Source organism: Indicator indicator, chromosome 9 (assembly GCF_027791375.1).
Source record: "Indicator indicator isolate 239-I01 chromosome 9, UM_Iind_1.1, whole genome shotgun sequence".
Classification (NCBI taxonomy): Eukaryota; Metazoa; Chordata; class Aves; order Piciformes; family Indicatoridae; genus Indicator; species Indicator indicator.
This window is the reverse complement of record NC_072018.1, coordinates 5,953,606-5,972,525: the sequence shown is the minus strand read 5'-3', so window position 1 is coordinate 5,972,525 and position 18,920 is coordinate 5,953,606. Positions and strand designations below refer to the sequence as shown.

Here is an 18,920-nt window from a genome sequence, read left to right as displayed (position 1 = left end):
GCCCCGTCGCGGCTACCTGCCGCCCCCCGCCGCAGCCGGGCAGCGCTGGGATTTTCGCTGCCGCCGCCGCCGCGGCGTCCCGCCCCGACGTGGCTCCGCCGTGGTGTAGCGGCCCCCGCTGCTTCTGCTGCCGCCGCTGCCCCGCTCCCGCCGCCCGCCCCGCCGACACCGAGAGCGGCGCGGTTCCCACAGCCCGTCCTGCGGCTGCCGCGGCCGGCCCCGGGGCCGGAGCTGCTCCGGCGGCGGCCCCGGCGGCGGCGGCGGCCGCCGCGGCTCCTCCTCCTCCTCCGCCTCCTCCACGGCCGCCGCCGAGAGGCCCTAAAGCCGCCCGGCTCAAGAGGATGGTGCGGCTGGCCGCCGAACTGTTGCTGCTGCTGGGGCTCCTCCTGCTCACCTTGCACATCACCGTGCTGCGCGGCGGCGGCGAGCCGCAGGCCGGCAACCACAGCCAGCGGCAGGTGAGTGCCGCCCCTCCTCCCCCTCCCGCCTCGTTCCACGCCCGCGCGCGACCAACGGCTGGCCAGCGGCCGCCACCTGCCAACCCTGAGGGCTGTGATGGGACGCGACGGGGCCAAGCACCGGGGAGGGAGGACGGTCCGGGCCGGGCTGACGAGAACTGCCGCCAGGTACTGACCCCCTCGAGGGCTTGTCTCGCGTGGCTGTGCAGGGGGGTGCCATCTTCCTCCCCCCTTGGTTTTACGCTCTCGGGAGACAAGGTGGGAAAGAGCAGAGATGCTCCTCACACCACGATTTGACGCGCTGTCGTAGAGGTCAGGGCGGCTTCCATGTGCATGACAAGTGCAGCACGGACAGGTGGCAGGGATGATAGCCACCTCACCTGGGGAGCGCATGTGGGGCCCAGCAAGGGATGAAGCTAGGCTGCGCCGTGTCAGCCACGGCATGTCCCACCCAGGCCGCTCGTGTGAGGGCGCATCGTTCGCCAGGGCAAGAGGGGACACTGTGGGACTATGGCGTTGGGAAATACGGGAAGAAAATGCACAACTTTCCTTGGAAAACGTCAAGAGAGATGTAGATCCTGATTCAATCCTGAGATAGCCAAGAAACTCAGGATGATAGGTGCCTGTGTCCGTGAAGGACAGGGCTTCTGATCAAACCAATCTGCTCCAGTCTTCTGATCCCATGATACTAACGGTGAATTATGTCTGGTAGAGGTCAAGGATTTTTTTGTTCCTGTTTCCTTATTTTTGCAGGTGATTCTTTAAAAAGAAAAAATCAGCATCACATGTTGCCATTCCTTTAAAATAGTTGGAGACACTGATAAAAGCTGCAAACCCATCAAAATCCCCTGGCAAAACTTGTAAATTTCTGGTCAGTTGCATGTATCCTGACCAACTTTTCCCCCTGTATCCAAGCATTAAAGAAGAATCAATCACTGTATCATCCAAAGACCTGACAGAAAATGTATAGTTGTTATCACTGTAAATTTATGTAAACTCCTGCGCCATCACAGAAGGAGTCATTTCCAGCAGAGCATGAGGGAGAATAAGGAAAGTGCAGGCTCTAACGATTACTGTTTGCAGGGGTTCCCCAGCTGGCAGTCCACAACATGAAACCACTAGCTACAGGAGGGAACCCAGATCTGCAGACTCAACATCCCAGTTACAAACTGGGATCAGCTCCTTTTAACTCAGAAAGTCTCCTGTTGAACTTGGTAGGAGTCCTGCTTGGGAGTGCTTGGCCCTGTGCTTTGGGTGAGGCCCCAGGATGCTGTGTCTCTTTGAGCTGCAGTTTTATCACCTGTTCAACATTCCAGGATGTTTTTTTTTTTTTAATATCTTCAAGATTTCTGGTAATAATGTTTTATAAATGATGCTTTCTTTCCTCATGGGCACTTGAAATGCCTTTCAAAATGATGTTCCTTGGAAAAGTAAATTTGGGGAGGTTTTTATGAGGTGTTTGCTATCATTAGAATAACCCTGAATTTGCCTTTTCTTGACAGCCTTGTAACATAATGAGGGAAACATCTGGGCAACTGAGAACTCTGGGTGATGCCATTTCCCTGAGGAGCTCTTTTTAGAGCACTGTTGTAAAGTTAGGGTGAAACAAGGGAAATAATCTTCAGGTAATTATCCTAGAGTAGTATCATTCTAGTTGGCTGTCTTGTGAAAAATCTGTTGATTGTTGACTTTTTCAAGAGTTTTCTTCTGTCCAGTGATTTTATTTTTTTTTTTTTTACAGATAACTCTGTGGCTTTAAGCATCATGATAGCTTTAGCACTTCATATTTTCATCATGGGTTGCCATTTGTGGAAATGAAATTTTCATATACTTTCCAACTGAATTGATTCTGCAGTTATGTATTTGAGAGTGTGTCTGTACAAGACATTATGGGAGGAAGGTAAATTGATTAGAATAATCAGTTAAACAGATGGAAGTCTTATCAATTTCGGGGGCTTGGATTCTGTTGCTTTCTGTTGCTAGCCTGAACCTACTGTAACCTGCTTTAGAAACTTGTACTCTGACAGGCAGATGCTTCCTTGCAGAGCATTACAATTCTCAATGGAATTTGCACTGGGATCGTCAGATTTTGAGGCTTCTTGGGATGTTATCATGTCTCATAGTGAAGTGAAACACAAAATTCTAGTGTGTTGGGTTCCCAGGTAAATAGTCCATGTGGAAAATAAAACTGCACAAACCCAGGTTTGTTGGTATGAGCAGACAGAAATGTCTTAAGTTGCCATTGCATAGGCTGAAAAAAAAATCAGACAAACAAAACCAAAACCACCTATTGTTTTTTGCTCTCTTGGTAGGTCTATGGGAAGAAAAGATTGTGAAAAGTGATTAGGTCAGTGTTTGATTTGGTGAAATTTCATGTGATGAAGTCTGTTGCACACATTTTGGCAAATCCAGGAAAGAATAATCTTTGCAGCAACTGTTTATAGATGTACTTTGACAAGGCAAAATGGTATAAGACCAAACTGGCTGTTATCAAATGTAGGGTATAGTGGTATAGGACTTACGTGATCTGTTTGAACAAATAAAGTGGCCAGAATTTGGGTCTGTGTGAAAGAATATCTGAAGTATTAGTCCAAAAAAAAAGCCCCACCCACCCAAACTCCAGGAACTTGGCACAACCTAGAGCCTTTTTGTATAAAACAGCTTCAGAAGAACTCCTTAGTAATCTTAAAATATTGTTGGAGATCGAAATAGTCTAAAATAGAGATTTTGTGCATTTGAAGTCTGAGGAGGGGGAAGACCTTTTTCTTGCTCATGGGCCTTCAAATAAGGATAGGTTTTTGAAATTTTTTATTTTTGTTTTTCAGTTGTGTTAACCTCTGCAGTTAATTAGACTGATTGATAGATGAAGGAAATCCAAGAAAAATTCAGTCCTAAAATTAAACAAGTTATTTCTTTCTGCCTCTTATTTTTACTTGTGGTGCCCTTCTCTTTACTGTGTGTGTCTCTAAGATTGCACAGATGTCTGGGACTGTGGTGTTGTGCTGCTGTGACTGGCTGTAGCAGAGCAGCAGTGAGGAGAAAATCCTGATGTACTCTGCTGGTCATCTTTGGGATGGGTGAGATGTGGACAGAGGCTTCCTCTGTTCACTCCTGCAGAAACAGGCACTGGACCTCTGTGTTGCTTCAGTTTCATGCTGCTGGTAGAATTGGCTTGTGGTGATGAACTAATGCAAAATGGGAAGGAGTTGGAAACTATCTTGCATCTTTGAGAAGAAATCAGCTTTTTGTTTCTCAGTCATATTTTATTGCCTCTTCCCTTCTGTACCCAAAAAAAAAAAAAAAAAAAAAGAACAAGGAGAATTGGGTAGGGGGAAGATTTTGGGTTTCAATGGTGAGAAATCTGTTTAATTAGCATGCAGAATCTATTTTGGAATGTATTCATGAAATGAACAAGTACAAACTTTTGCTTCTGAATAGGAGCAAGTGAAGCTATATTAAGAGATGGAAAAATGCTGCTTGGGTATGTTTTTATCCTTTTATATAGTTAGAAAATGAAGGGAAGGCTTGAGCATAAGCTTTGTAAGATGTAATGGTTTATGATGCTCTAAAATCTGTGCTTTCACTCTGACAGAAAATATTTCATCAAGAAATTTCTTGCCATCACTTTTAAGTTTTCTGTAGCAAGCCTTGTACACAAGAAAAACAGTGTTACCATACCAAGACAAATGACCTTGTGAAATGTAGCAGGGCCACCAACAATACATGCCATGGCACATGAAGTCAGATTCTCCACTGCGGTACTTGCAGCAGTATTACATTAGCATGAAGTTCAGTAGTTGTGCATAAAGCTGGAGCCATGTAAAAGAACATAATTTGAAAAGAAGCACAAAGCTGTAAAAAGCTTTTTCCCTTGTAATCTGTTTGCTCCTGTCCTTGCCCTCCTCAGTAAGTTTGCAAGCAATTGCAGTGCCTTAGAAACATTCTCTGGGCCCTGCCAGAACAAACATGTTCTGCTGCTTCTAAATGGTTGCATGAGAGTCACTCTCCAGGCCATGAGGAGTCCTTTACAGGGCCGAGCTCTCCATTTTCCTTTAAGATGCACAGCACGAGACGGTGTGAATTTCATAGATGATGTGCTGCCTGTTACCCTTGCTGGACTGTGCTTCAGTCGTTTTGAGGTTGATGCTTTTGTGCTGCCCCCTGTACCAGATTCAGGCAACATACAAAATGATCTCCAGGTCAGAAATAGTGGCTTTCTCAGTTTAACTGGGACTCAAGCTCTGATTAATTTGGGAGAGTTTTAGACTGAGGTTTTTTTACAGCTTATCTGAGCTCTGGGACTTTGGATTTGGCTATCTCTAATAGGAACTGATAGTCTAGATAATCTGTGAAAAACATTTTCCTTCATACTTTCCAGACTGTCCTTAGCCTATATAAGATGCCAATAAGTGAATGTGTGTCATATATTTAATATGAGCACTAAATCCTTCTCTGCCTTAAGAGCAGTTTATACATTACACAAATAACTTTCAGAGCAGGTGGCTTGTTAATGAAGCAGGCTGACTCTCTGAAAAACATAATCTCTTCTGATGAGGTTGTTACTCATCACAGAGAATGCTGGTTTGTGCTTTTTGACAGTGACAGTAAAACCTGCCTGTTCTCAGCAGGCATTGTGGTATAGGTTCTTGGCTGTAGCTCACCCATACCATGAGCATGTGTTCTTCCAGTTATGCACTAAGCTTTACAAATGACTTTGACCACGTGCACTTCATTCTCTCATCTCCCAAGGGAGAGAATTATGTGTGCTCTTTAGTGGTTTTGCTAGTGGGCTGTGGCTTGTTTCAGGATCTAGGGGGAAGGAAGGGTGATTAGCTTTGCATGTCCTTCTGCTGCATGCATGGAAGCAAAGGATAAAATGGGAAACAAGAGCAAAGGAGTGAGGCTGCTCCTCTGAGCAGAGGAGCATTTGCTGTTGTCCTTTGCTGCCAGGAGAGATTCTTCTAGCTTCCAAACTTGGCTCCAGGAAAACTCCACGAAGTACGAACTAATCTCCTCATACCTGTCACTTCATTTCCTAGCAAAGTAAAGCATCCCTGGTGGAAAAGAGCTGCCATATCTTTAGGGTAGGATGTGGTAAGCTTTTTAGTATCTAAGACTACTGAAATAATTCAGAACAGGGATCCAAGAATAGTGTATTTAGTTATGGCTGCAAGGAACAATGTTAAGCAGGTATGAATGTCACTTCCTGCATTAGATTTGATGTTTGGGTGAGGCATATTTTGCTGAAGTTCTCTTCAGCTCAATAGCTAACAGTTACTGTACTAATCTTTTTGGGTCATCACAGATAAATACCTGGCATTAAAGCACAGTGTATGTTTCAAGTTTGTCTCTGTAACTGTAGCTTGGAGTAGTTTTTACCTAGTGCTTTATACAGAAGAGTCTGTTGGAGTTCTTTTTTTTTTTGTTTAGAGAAAGATGTAGGATCATTTTCCAGCTCTTTCTAGTATTGGGATATTTGTATGGGGAAAAAGAAAATAGATTCTATGCAGCTCTAAATTAGTTCTGAGCCATCGTGGTGTCTTTTATGTCCATTTGCATGGGCCTGGATCCAAACACAAACCACAATGACCACTACAGGGCAGAGGTCCCAGAGACACTGTTGCTTTTGCCTTTCTCTTCTTTCAGTCCATCCTTATCTGTGTTCTTATCTGTGTGAGTGTGGAGGGAGATTGGTTAAAAGGAAGCCTGCTAAGATGGGGTTCTGAGCCCTGTGCTGTTCAGACGACTGACTCATGGTAATGAAAGGAGTGGTAGGTTTGAGTCCAGATCCTGAGACGGTCCAGAGCTGTAATGATCACCTTTGGCATGGAGAGACTAGGCATAGATACACAGAGATCCTAGAAGGAGCTGGGTTGGTACTTTTCATGTTGGTACATCTACCATGGACAGACAGCACTAGTTCTGGAGTAACTTTTATTTTGTAACCTTCATTGATCATGTAGAGAAGTTTGTTCTACACAGGAAAAACAGACCTGGTCCATCACAGCTGTAACAGCAGTAGCAGCTGTAATAGCAGTGTAAAAGCAATACAACCATACTGTTACTGACCCTTCACTGTCATCTGATTGACACAAAAATCTCTCCATCACTCCTCCAGCTTCAGTTGTCAGCACTTAGGTTCAGTCACATTTCCCTTCTCTGTCCTTTCTTAATGCCAGCTGTCCACAGAAGCAGGAGGTCTAGAGCTGAAGCTCTGCTGTTGATCTTTATGACCTTAGCAATTTCATCATCATTTTATTGACTGGAGCTGGTCAGTGTGTACTCCCTTGTGATTTTTAACATAGATGTTATGACCTGCTAGTACATAACCAAGCCCTAGTACTTAAAGCTTCAGCTTACTAAGCTTTTCAACACCTTGCTGGGCTGTGGAATTCTTTTGCCAGGGAGACATCTGTTTAACCAACCCAGGTGACATTAAATGTAAGCTGGGAACCATGTTTTGAAATCAGCAGTCATTCTTTTGTCTCTAGTTATATCTGCTGCATCTGGATATTAACAATCAATGCTGTATTGTTCCAATATGGTGGGGAAAGTCTTCAAAGAAAAGAATGAACAATGAAAGAATTATTGATTAGTGAAAAATCCTGCTGTGTTGCATTGCAGCAGCCGAAACCTTTACAGAAAGTAAAGTGCAGAAGATGGTGGTGTTGGTAATGGTGAAGACTGGGGTGCCTTTGCCTGCCAGACCTAATACCTGCATATAGTAGTTCTGTTTGAAAAGCTTCCTGAAATGATATGGCAGAGATAGACAAGACTTGTGAAAACCCTGCCGTTAGTATGTGTGGTAGTGAGGAGAGAAGATTTCTTGGGAGGCACTTCATTTTTCTAGATGCACAGATTTGTAAATATTTGTGCTCAAGAATTTCTCTTTTCTCCTTCACTATGTAAAAGTGAACAGAATGCAAGTAAGGGTAGGAAATTATTTTGCCTTGCTTATGCTTGTATTCTTCATCATTTGAAAAATCTTGAAATGCACTCATAATTCAAATAGACAAGCAATTTAGGTGTTTCCTTACACAAACATAAACTAAAAACCTAAAGCAGTGTAGAGGGGTTTGTGCTTACATACTGACAGTATGGCAACAAGCATGATTTAGCAGCTTTGGCAGGTTCTGCTGTTGGAGCTGGTTGCTTTATTCTCGTCTGTGCATTTTGCCAACCTTCCCTGCTAACAAATGTGGTGATACCCAGTTGTGTCTTATTCGTTCTGTTTGCAGTGCATGTTTGGCCTTTTTGTTAGGGTTCTTACCTTGCTGTCTGCTTTGAGGCTACGTGACTTAAAAGTGCTTTGAATTGACTGAGTAACACTCTCTACAAAAGATGACTTTTTAAAGCATTATTTTTCAGTGGTAGCAGAGCTACGGCACTGACACCTTTCTTTTTCTTTTTTTTTTTTTTTCCCCCAATCTCATCCTAAGCTCTTTGAGGTTGAGATTCTGTTGTTGTGGCATTGCTTGTGTACAGGATGGTAGTGTAGAAGGTCTCTAGGCCTGAATGGAGGCTGTAAGCACACAAGTCCTTAGCGACTAAAAATACAGTGTGCTTTACTAAGTTGCAAAAGGAAGCATTAAATGATGCAGAGGTGGTTGCTGTCACACTTTAATACTATGGTGCTTCCAGGATACTGATGTTTCAAGTTTTGAAACCAGAAAATGCCAGGCTGAATTCATAGTCTAGAGCATAATGATGAATAACATTTCCAAGAAGTAGAATAGTGAGCTCATTGGTACATCAGTAAGAGCGGAATGTTTCCAGTGTTGGTATTTCCATGTACTTTTAATTTGAAATACCAGAAAAAGAAAGAAAAACAGTAAAATGTAGCATTATTGTAATAAGTGATGGCTTGCCACAGCAGCCAGTTGTGTGGCAGTGTAATATTTGGTCAGAGATGCTGGTGTGGGTGGTACTGGTAAGCAGTTGCTCTATGCTTTTGCCCTTGTTTTTCAGTGCTTGGAGAGCTCATAGCAGTGGGTCATATTTTTTTATTCCTCCCTTTTAGCAGTCAGCAGAATGAAAGCAGGCCTGGAGTTGTTAAACTCCAAGTTCATGTAGAGTAATGCCTATTTGGGTGCTTATAATGTTACGGAGGTTCTCATAAAGATGCTAGAGGAAAATTGGAGATGAAGTTTTTTGCCTCTCTTGGTGGAGTCAGTTCATGTTGAAAGGCAGGAGAAGTTCAAATTCACCTTGGCTTTTCCACCTCCATGCTACTTTCTCAGTGAGTTTAAATTGACCTTGCTCCACTGACTTTCACAAAGCAAGACGACTCAGTGACCTGTATCCATTACAGACGCAGCTGAAGTTCCTCTTGGATTTGAATCTTTTGGAGTGCAGTTTTTCTCAGAACAGATATGCACATAACACACATAAAGTGGACCTCCATCCATGAAGGCAAGCTGGGCTTTGGTGTGTGGCTTTCTTCAGATTGCATGAATTAATTTCCATCCATTATGTCCCATTGTTAGTTTCATACACACTGAAAAGTCCTGGACTCTTGTGTTCCACAGTAACTTTTCTCCCTCAGGAAGATTAGTTTCCTCTTTGCCTGCATGGCTGTTGAGATCAGTACTTGTGACAATACAATTGTGTAGTGCCTGTAAAAAACACCCAAATAACGTGACCCATCTTTTTCTGCCATGTTTTTCTAGGTCCACTCTAAAAAATAATCAAACAAAAGTGGATTTCTCCTTTCTAAGGAACAGTTACTGAGTTGGTGTCCATGGCCAAGTTTTAACTTCCAGAATTCTTCCTTTAGGATGTCTGGTCTTTGTATTCCGATAGGCTTTGAACAATGAAACACTGTCACTGAAAATCTTTCTTGTACATGCCTGGAAAAGCTGAGCATGTACAGGAGGTGAAGTCCTTGCAGGAGGTGAGGTCTGTGCACCCGAAGAACTGTGCTGTAGGATGTGATGGGAAGAGGTGACAGCAGAGCATAGCATAACGGAAAGAGCAGTGAAGAGGACCTAGCAATAACATGGTTATTTTTTGAAGCTAATGCTTCAAAAATTAGTCACATAGCTTGCTATCTTTCTCATCTTAGAAGTAACAGAACAGCAGCAGATTTTGCCATAAGGAAACCATAACTAGAGTGGAACCAGCTGCCAAAGATTAATATAGGTGTAACAAACCAATTTTTTTTATCTGCTACATGTATCAGTGTAGGATTGTAAAATCAGTATGGGCTTGATTTAGATGCAATATTAGATATTTACAGATGCCTTTTTGCACAAGTTACCTGAAGAAGGATTAATAGCTTAAACAGTATGAAACAAAACCTCCTCATGATGTTGACATGTAATTTATTAAAAATTAAAAACCATGGATTCTCTACCAACCCTATATACTCACCTATTATGTATTATGAGTTGCTCATACACTATCTAATTTCATAGCAAGAAATTGTTTAGTGTCTGTTTAGCAATGCAACGGCCGCAAAACTGTCTCTGTCTTTAATGTCTCCAGATACAACTCTCATCTGAAAGTGTCTCTTGTAATCACCTCAGTAATCAGGCTGATGTTATTTAAGATGCAGTGTATATATTGACATTTTGTGCCACTGATTTTAAGATTCTCTGGACTGAAGAAGTCTGTAAAGGTTCACTGCACAGAGCAGGCTATAACAAAGCAGTTAATGATTCTTGTGACATGAATGCTGCCATCTCAGTTTATTTGAATGACACTGCCGTTTTATCTTAAATATTTATCGCTTTTTATTAGTGTTGGTTTGGGTTTGTTTTTCGTTGTTTGGCTGGTTTTGTGGTGGTTTTTGTTTTGGTTTGTTTTTTTTTTATTTCTGAAACCAACTAGGTATTAGACATGGATATGTATTCTTATCTAAACTATAACCTATGCAGCCCATGCCTTTTGCCCTGTCAAGTGACCAGAGTTTTTCAAAACATGTAACCACAGTGATATTTTTATAGAGGAATGTTCACCTCATGGGATTTTTTTAAGGTGTTCTATTTTTTTTTCCAAGTTACAGCTTCACTTTATTGTACATGATGTCCAATAAAAAAGATATATGTCAGTGATTGGACTTTGAAAAAGGGCCATGGTGCCTATTCCATTTAAAGGGAATGAAGTCAAGCAGTAAATTTGCTGGTCGCCCTTTTCATATTGACTGTATCTCGGCCAGCAGTTGGTCTTTGATGTTGTAACAATAGAGCAAAGGCAGAGGAGGAGGAGGAGGAGGATTAGGACCTTCGTAATATAAAAACAAGCCTGCATTCATCATGATTTTATAGAGCACAGTCCCTGTCTATTGGAGTTTTGCAGTATAGACTCAATGCTGCAGCAATCTTAACATTTGCAGGTAGTTTGCAATTAATTTGTCATTACTATTGCTATCTCTTCTTAACTTAGTTTGTTCAGACATTCAGCATTTAACTTTTTATGTCTTATTCCTTCCTACAAGAGGAAAACAGATACAAGTCAGGATAGAGCTTCTGGAGTATCATTTTCCTTTACAGGGGTTGATTGTTGTGTTATTTATGAAAGGCTAGCTGCAGCTGGCCAATGGAGTATCTATTGCTCATCTTGTGCTTTAGAGCGTAAGCTTTCATTAGGAAAGAATAGAGGGGTTGATACGTCTGTGTCTAACATTTGTGAAAATATATATTAAAAGAGAACCTAGGGCAGCCACACTGAGTCTGTTTCTTTAGGCAGAGTGGAACAATAGCACCAAAGTTTTGAGTGAACTCTTTAGAGTGCTGAAGCTTTTGATGTGTATTTAAATGGTAGCAGCACTGGCTCGTGATGAAAACATGCAGAAGGAACAAGGGTCATCTATTTCATGAAAATGTGTAAGGTACCAAGTTGCTTTGTGTGCTGTTGGGAGTAGGTAGACATTGAGTTGTGAGAAGAGCTGGGAAAGCTGAAAAATCTGTAATGCACTGTTGTAGCCATATGTGTAATGTAGCAGATGCAGAAGGCAGGATGAATGGAGCATTCACGGGGATGTGACAGTGGCAGCAGGCATGAGCCCAGTGCAAGTGGATCTGTATCAGAAGCCTGAGGGCAGATGTTTAGGATACTGTCTGGGGATGCACCAGGTGAAATTGCTTTACTGCACCCAATTCAAGTGGCTTTTGTTTAAGGCATGCTCCTGAAGTGGCAGGAACACCTGGAAGCTTCTCTACCAGATTCCAAAGGCACTCGACCCAAGGAAGCGAAGGTGGGAGGCAGGAGAAGATGCTGATCTGTGTAGTGCATTTGACAGTTTAGGGCTTGATTTAGAGTTGGATCCTGTGCCTTCTAGGTGTTGAGTTTAGACCTGTGAATGCAAACTCATAAACAAGTCCCCGCTTGCGACCTGAGCTCCTTAGATGTTGTATCTCACCTTCATCCCACAACAAAACAGGAGGTGATCATATCTATCAGTAAGTCGGTGCTGAACATACACAACCTACCCAGGGCTCCCACCAGGATGACTGTGTCCTGCCCTTGTACGAAGCTCTCTATTGTATCACTCGTTCTTTTATTTAACATCTACCATGATGGCTATTAAAAAGGCAACATCTGGTACAGAAAATGCACATATGCTATTTCTGTGCTCTGCTGTATGTCTCCTTCATCAGGCCCAGATACAGCAGTGCCTTAGCTGTCTGTGCTTTCCCCAGTGTGCCAGCTGATGAAAGCAAACTATGTGAAACTGAGGAGGTATAAGGTGGGAGTTCTGGCTAGTGGGAGGCATCACCTAGTGTTTAAAGTTTGCCCTTGAGGGATCAATAGCTCTGAAAAAGCTGCTGAAAACTTTATCCTGAATTTGATTCTTGCACTTCTTTGATCTAGCATTTATGACGTTTTGAATAATGTAAATCAGAGCTGCCTTTCTCACCTACTTGTCCCTTTTCTTCTAAGAGGATAATTTTTTCATATTCTTAGGAATATAGCTGTGCCCATCTTAAGACTACCACAAAGGGAACTAATTATTTGCATAACATCAGAATAAGGGACAGACTAATATCACCTCTCTGATATTTTTTTCTTTATCCTATTTAAGTCTTCCTATACTAAAATACAAGAGGAATTTGCAGCTGAAATTGTGTATTTGCACATGCGATCTAAGTGGGGGTAAAGAGCTGCTTGCTTGTAAGATCCATACAAGGAGGTTTATCTCTTTAGCACAGTTCAGTAGCTGGAAATGCATTCTGTGCCACAGCCTACCAGCAAATGCTCTTCCATCTTGCTCTGCAGCCTGTCTACTGTATAGACACTTTGGAATATCTCTGTAGAGAAGCAAATCTAACTCCTGATGATGTGGCACATCAGCTAGGGTCCCATCTCTGGAGGTTCAGATATCTCACACCTGAACTGTGCTTATCTTTCCTCTTCTACCTTTTTACTATGCCAGGCTGCTGGGATTGATGCAAAGGTGCATTTGGCCTGTTCCATACAATTTACCATCAGTGGCATCTGGGTGGCTTCAGGCATATGCTAAGATTGTAACAAGTTTGAAAAATAAAGCCATTTATCCTAAAAATAGCTCAGAACTAACTAGTGATCATGGGGCGGAGAGGAGACAGAAATGAAGATATTTTCTTTTCACGTAAGTGTCAGATTCAAAAGCATCTGCCTTGTTCAGTGCATGTATGGTATTCATTTCCTGTCTGCAGTCGATTGGAATGCCCCCCGAGTCGTTTGAAATTGAAAATCGAGTCATGCTTCTTTAATCAGCTCTAGGAAATACCCCCTCTCTGCCTGTTCTAAGAAAAATTTTAAATACATGCACAGAATTCATAATACTAAAAGCCCATGCCTCTCTCCAGGGCAAATCTTTTCCTTCTTCCCTCTTAAGCAGAGAAGGGTCTTCACACTGTCTTGTCATGATGTATCTACTCTCCTCACTTGATCTTCTTCCTCATAATGTCACTGGAGGGAGGCCTTTCTCTTATGTATCTGCTTCCTCTTATTTCTTCCTCTTGTTCTGTCAGGAGGGCAGTTCACAGAGTTGTAGAGAGGGGGCATAATGGCCACTGCTGATGTCTTGATTCAAGAACGAGACAGTTACTGCACTGCGTGTACAGATGCCATTTATACTAATGACTTCCAGTTGCTCGTGTATCAGTCTCTGAAGTTTTCTAAATGGAGAGGGTAAAACTCTACACTCAGGCTTGAAAGAATACTTCTCTGCAGGAGCAGAGGTGCCTGGTCCTGAGGCAGCTGCTCAGGTTTCTGCTGCCGTTTGGCTGTAAACTCCTGGGTGTAGTAACAACCTCTTCCAAAAAGCATTGTGAGGCATATAGTTGGTGCACAAATGTAAACAACCACTGCCTTTCCTCTGCCTTCACCCTCTAACTTCCATCAAATGGAAAACAAATATTAGTGGGGAGGCAGCTAAGGGAGGGTCAAGTAAATTATCTTGCAGTGATTCAGTGGTGTATATGTTTTGAGTGTCAAGACTCAAGTGATTTGCCTCTTTTTCAGGCACAGAAGTGATATTGCCAGAAGCACAGGAAACATCATGTTTTTGGAATATAGCACTTGTCTGCTTTCTTGCTTTCCCATTATTAGCTTTTGCTTATGTGATGAAGTCATCATGTAACTTTTAGTCTACAGGGACTAAACACTTTCTAGTCTCTAAAAACATCTGCCAGCTAATACAGCCAGAGTCACAGACACTTTTGAAAGCATAGGGTGGATAGTCAGTCGCATATGAGAGTGAGACACAGAGACTGAGAATAGCTGTTTCTTGGAAAATAACCACTGAAGACAACTTTGGAAATTGAAAAGGCTTCAAGTTAGTTTACTCTTTTGGCTAGGGGTAGATGAAAACTTTGTTTATTAAGGCCGGTTCACCTAGTGAAATCCTAGCCTTAGTGGAATAAACTTGCAAAAGGACCAAGTTTATAATCCGTAAAAATAATTTCAGATGTATATTTGTTCTCTTTCATTTACACTGACTTTGTGTGTGCTGGCCTGCAAAGCCTGACCAGAAAGTCGTGTACAAAAAGTATTAATATTCTGGATTTCCTTTGCTTTTGTGGTTTTGATTGCAGCTTAAGGGCGATTTTCCCATTCTTTTGGAACCTGATATGTAAATTGTGGTGCAGATTGCAATGATGGGTGAGATCAGACTCGTTCAATGAAAGTTAGCCATGATATAAATGAATTCTAGTCAAAGCTTTGTTATATTACTGATTTAGGCAAGTATTTAACAAAGCTTAAAAAGAATTGGAACTTTCAAAGAATTTGAACTTTAGCACTGCAGGTTCTGAAGTGGAATAATTGAGCAACTCTTCAGTTGTACATTTGCCTGTTCAACCACTAAATCAATGAGTCCTGTGTGGAGAGCTTCAGTCAGGCACTGATTACAGATCTTCAGAATCATGAAGAATAACTAAGTATTTACCACCAGCTTAGGCAACTGAAAATATTTGTTAACTATGAGCAAAACTTGGCACTGAACTTCTGTCAAAGCTCTACAGAATTTTAGGCCATCCCATGGATGGCTGAGTATCTACTGAAGAACAAAGCAACAGTGTATACTATGTTAGAAAATTTGCTGAAGGGCCTCTGTTCTTTCCAGCAGACATTGAGCTGTAATCACCACTAGGTCCTTTTTATTATCAAAGTGTTTATACAAACTGGCAGTTGTTCACCTCAAAGCTGAACCATACTGTTTGTATTTTCCAGCTGAAGGAAAACATGAAATACAAGCAAACAGCAGAGTATGAAAAATAGCTGTGCTGTGAAATGTGTGTCCACAACATGTAGCAATAGGTTGCCAAAATGAGTATAATATAGTTTGCTTTCTTCTCAAGCTCTGAGAAAAAAACATTGTCTGCCAGAGCAGTTCAGATGTGGCCTTACTGTTTACTAATGGTGTGGAAGAGACAGCAAGCTTGATGAGAGAAACTCCCATGCACAGGTTGAACAAAGGATGGACCAAAACTCGATGTCTGCAGGTGAATAAATAGGCTCAGTAGGGAAGGAATAGCAGCAGGGTTACTCCAGCACTTGGGATGTATCAGTTCAGATTGTTCAACAAGGCAACAGTCTTGTCTTCCACTGCAGAGGGTCGTGTTGTACCATTGGCCTCAGAAGAGTGATCTGGGACTTACTAGACCTCAGATGTGAAGGGAGCCTCAGCATTACTGCCCTAGGATCTCTGCAGTCCTAACATAAGTCCAGGCTACCTGTTCAGTTCTCAAGATTTTCTGTGTTGCTCTGAGGACTGGAAAGTTTTAGAGTTAAAAAAAAAAATTAAAAAAAAAAGGTCACGATCTGAGATAAATGTGTCCAGATGCTTTGAGATTCTGCTCTGCTACTGTGCTATGCAGCTCCTAGGAGCCATTTCAGCATATGGCAGAAAATTGGCTGTGGTGCACTGAGTACATCCCAAGCACCTCACTGTGCAACTGTGCTGCCACTGGCACCCAAAATTTAAGCTGTCTACAGAGGACCACTGCTCCACTGGTGGCTGTGGATCAACATGTCTGCTCTGAATTTCTGCTTTCCTAATTGCAACAGTATTTGCCATTCCACCCTACTCTCCACAGAAAAAAAAACACTTCCATGGGTTGTAGGGCTCCTGAAGCTCATGTGTCCCGTGGTGGTATCCTGTGGGATGGCTGGATTTGGTCTTTGCACAGCCACTTGGTCACACACATTGTGAGTTAGAACTGGGTATGATGTCCTTTTGCTTGTTTTGCCAGACTAAACAGATATTTATTAAAAAATAGAATTCTTTATTACTTTTGATTGCCATCTATGGTCAGTGACACAATGTTGAGAGCAGATGCTATATTTTGGAGCCCCAAAGTGAAAGCAGTTGTGTACATGCAAGCCAGTGTAGTCCATTTTAAGTGATTTATGAAAAATAATTATCTAAACCATGCTATTAATTATTGCAACAATGAATTATTGCAGCTTTCTAAAGACAAGTAATGTGTTTGGTTTCACTGATAGATGTGAACATGAGGGACAAGCACACTTTAAGAGAAAAGGAGAGTGTCTCAGTAACTGAGTAGCTGATGTGACACCCCTCTGTCTGACTTTTTCTGGAGCTATGAACCATCAGTAACTCCTTGGAGTGAAGCAGAGCTGTGAGGTTCAGTGCCACCACAGAAATACAAACCCAAGTGATTTGCCTGTTAAAAGAAAAAGCCAAGAGAGAGCTAAGATCTGAACAAAGATCTTCTGACTGCCCGGACTGTCTGTGGCTTTAATCATAAAAGATCTTTCCCTGTGAATCTCTGGTAATGCGTTTCAGCTGTTAACTTCATGGTCTGCTTACCTAACAGCATCCTCATACCTCTTCCTGCTGGGTCCTGACCTGCTTATACTTATGAGAGAGAAAAACAATAAATAAAGCCCAGGAATTAGATCACCCAAGTTCATAATGGATCTTGGATCCACAGAGGTGAAAGCTTCATGTAGTGTCCTGGTGTGTTACTCAACCTCCCCAGACTAGTTAATTTTAAAGTGATCATTTACCACTAACCTGGAAACATGCAACAGCCTTGAAAATCAAAACAATCTGTGTAGGCAGGTGGGAAATGAAACCAGTCCTAATGGCTATAATGGTTTTCTGTGAAGGCCCCAGGCCTCATTTTGTCTCTGATAGCAATATAATCTTTTACAGCGTCTGTGAAGTTTCCTAATAAATAAACATTCCTTGTTCCTGGTGGTTGAAGATGCTGTACAGGTGCATCATGAAAGTGCATTGACAGACTGTCGGGTTTCAATTCAAGCCCTCTTGTCAAGATCATTTTACAAGATATTTCAAAGGAGTGTGCAAGAAATAAAAAAGCAGTTTAGCTGAAGCAGGGATTTGGTAATAGATTCCCTTGCTGTCTGGGAGCTTTTTGGTATATAAGTTGCATCAGTTCTCCTACATTCTTTCAAGTCCATAATTAGCAGTGCTTGCAAATGTGCCCTTCCTGTGGCAGGTGGGGAGAGAATGTAGGAAGGTAAGAAATATGAAGGAGAGAAAAAAGCAGCTGCTCCAAAACATTTTCTATAGCTCCAGTCATTACTCAATTATTTTCTGTCTTGGTTGTTTTTCCAGAACTGGAAATGGGATTAAAATAAGGAAAAGAGGAGGGAAATGCACTCCTCACTTGCTAAAAATGCAGAGACATTCCCTTTCTTCCTAGTTTGGCATTTTTACAGGTTCCCATTTCTGTATAATTTCTCTGTGGGGAAGAGAGACAGTACAATTCCCTGCAGAGAATGTCTGTAACAGAAGAGAAACAAAATGGGAAAGCAATGGAGTGAGTTCAAATACCTGTTGAATTATTAAAAAGTTAACTGCAGTATCAGGTAGGCATGCAGGTTTGTCTCTTGGTGCCTTTAAACCTTACCATGGTGCAGGTCTTGTTTGGATCACCAGTATGGCCAGGCTCAAGGAGTGGTGGTGAATGGAGTTAAATCTAGCTGGTGGCTGGTCATGAGTCCTGTTCCCTAGGGCTCAGTACTGGGGCCAGTTCCCTTTCATATCTTTATCAATGGCTAGAAGAGGGAATTGAGTGCACTCTTAGTAAGTTTGCAGATGATACTAAATTAGGTGGGAGTGTTGATAAGCTTGAGGGTAGGAAGGCTCTGCAAGGGGATCTAAACAGGCTGGATCGATGGGCTGAGGTCAGTTTTATGATATTTAACAAAGCCAAGTGGCAGGTCCTGCACTTGGGTCACACCAACCCTATGTGATGCTACAAGATTGGGGCAAAGAGGCTGAAAAGCTGTGTGGCAGAAAGGGACCCAAGGGTGCTGGCTGACAGCCAGCTGAAGATGAACCAGCAGTGTGCCCAAAAGGCCAAGAAGGCCAATAGCATCCTGGCCTGTATCAGGAACAGTGTAGCCAGCAGGAGCAGGGGAGGGATTTTGTTCCTGTACTGGTGAGGCCACACCTTGAGTACTATGTTGACTTTTTAGCCTCTCACTACAAGAAGGACATTGAGGTGCTGGAGCACAACCAGAGAAGGGCAGAAAAGCTGGTGATGGGTGTAAGAGATCAAGCCTTATGAGAACTGGATGAGGAAACTGGAATTCTTTAGTCTGGAGAAAAAGAAGCTGGGGGTAGACTCTCTATACTGTTAAACCTGTTCCTGTTAGGATTTTCCTAATATCCAAGCTAAACCTCCCCGGCAGTTTCAGGCCATTTCTTCTTGTACTTATACTAGGGAGGAGAGACCAACCCCCACCTCATTACAATCTCCTTTCAGAGAGTTCTCTGCTGGACAGCTTTCCAGCACGCTGCTCCAAGCCTTTAGCATCACATAGGAATCTTGTGACCCAAGTACAGGACCTGGCACTTGGCTTTGTTAAATACCATACAACTGACTTCTGCCCATCAATCCAGCCTGACCAGATCCCTCTGCAGAGCCTTTTTACTCTTGAGCTGATCAACACTCCCACCCAACTTAGTGTCTTCTGCAAACTTACTGAGTGTACACTCAATTCCCTCGTCCAGGCCGTTGATAACGATATTAAAGA

At 42.5% G+C, this 18,920-nt stretch overlaps 1 protein-coding gene across 1 annotated transcript in view; it reads left to right on the top strand.

Moving 5' to 3' along the window:
* The first annotated feature begins 341 nt into the window (after nucleotides 1-341).
* The window catches only part of ISM1 (isthmin 1), a 37,762-nt gene continuing 19,183 nt past the window's right edge, over nucleotides 342-18,920 (top strand). The window contains exon 1 of the mRNA XM_054383665.1: nucleotides 342-467. Within this exon, the coding sequence (XP_054239640.1) occupies nucleotides 342-467 (126 nt within the window). The remainder of the gene's footprint in view (nucleotides 468-18,920) is intronic.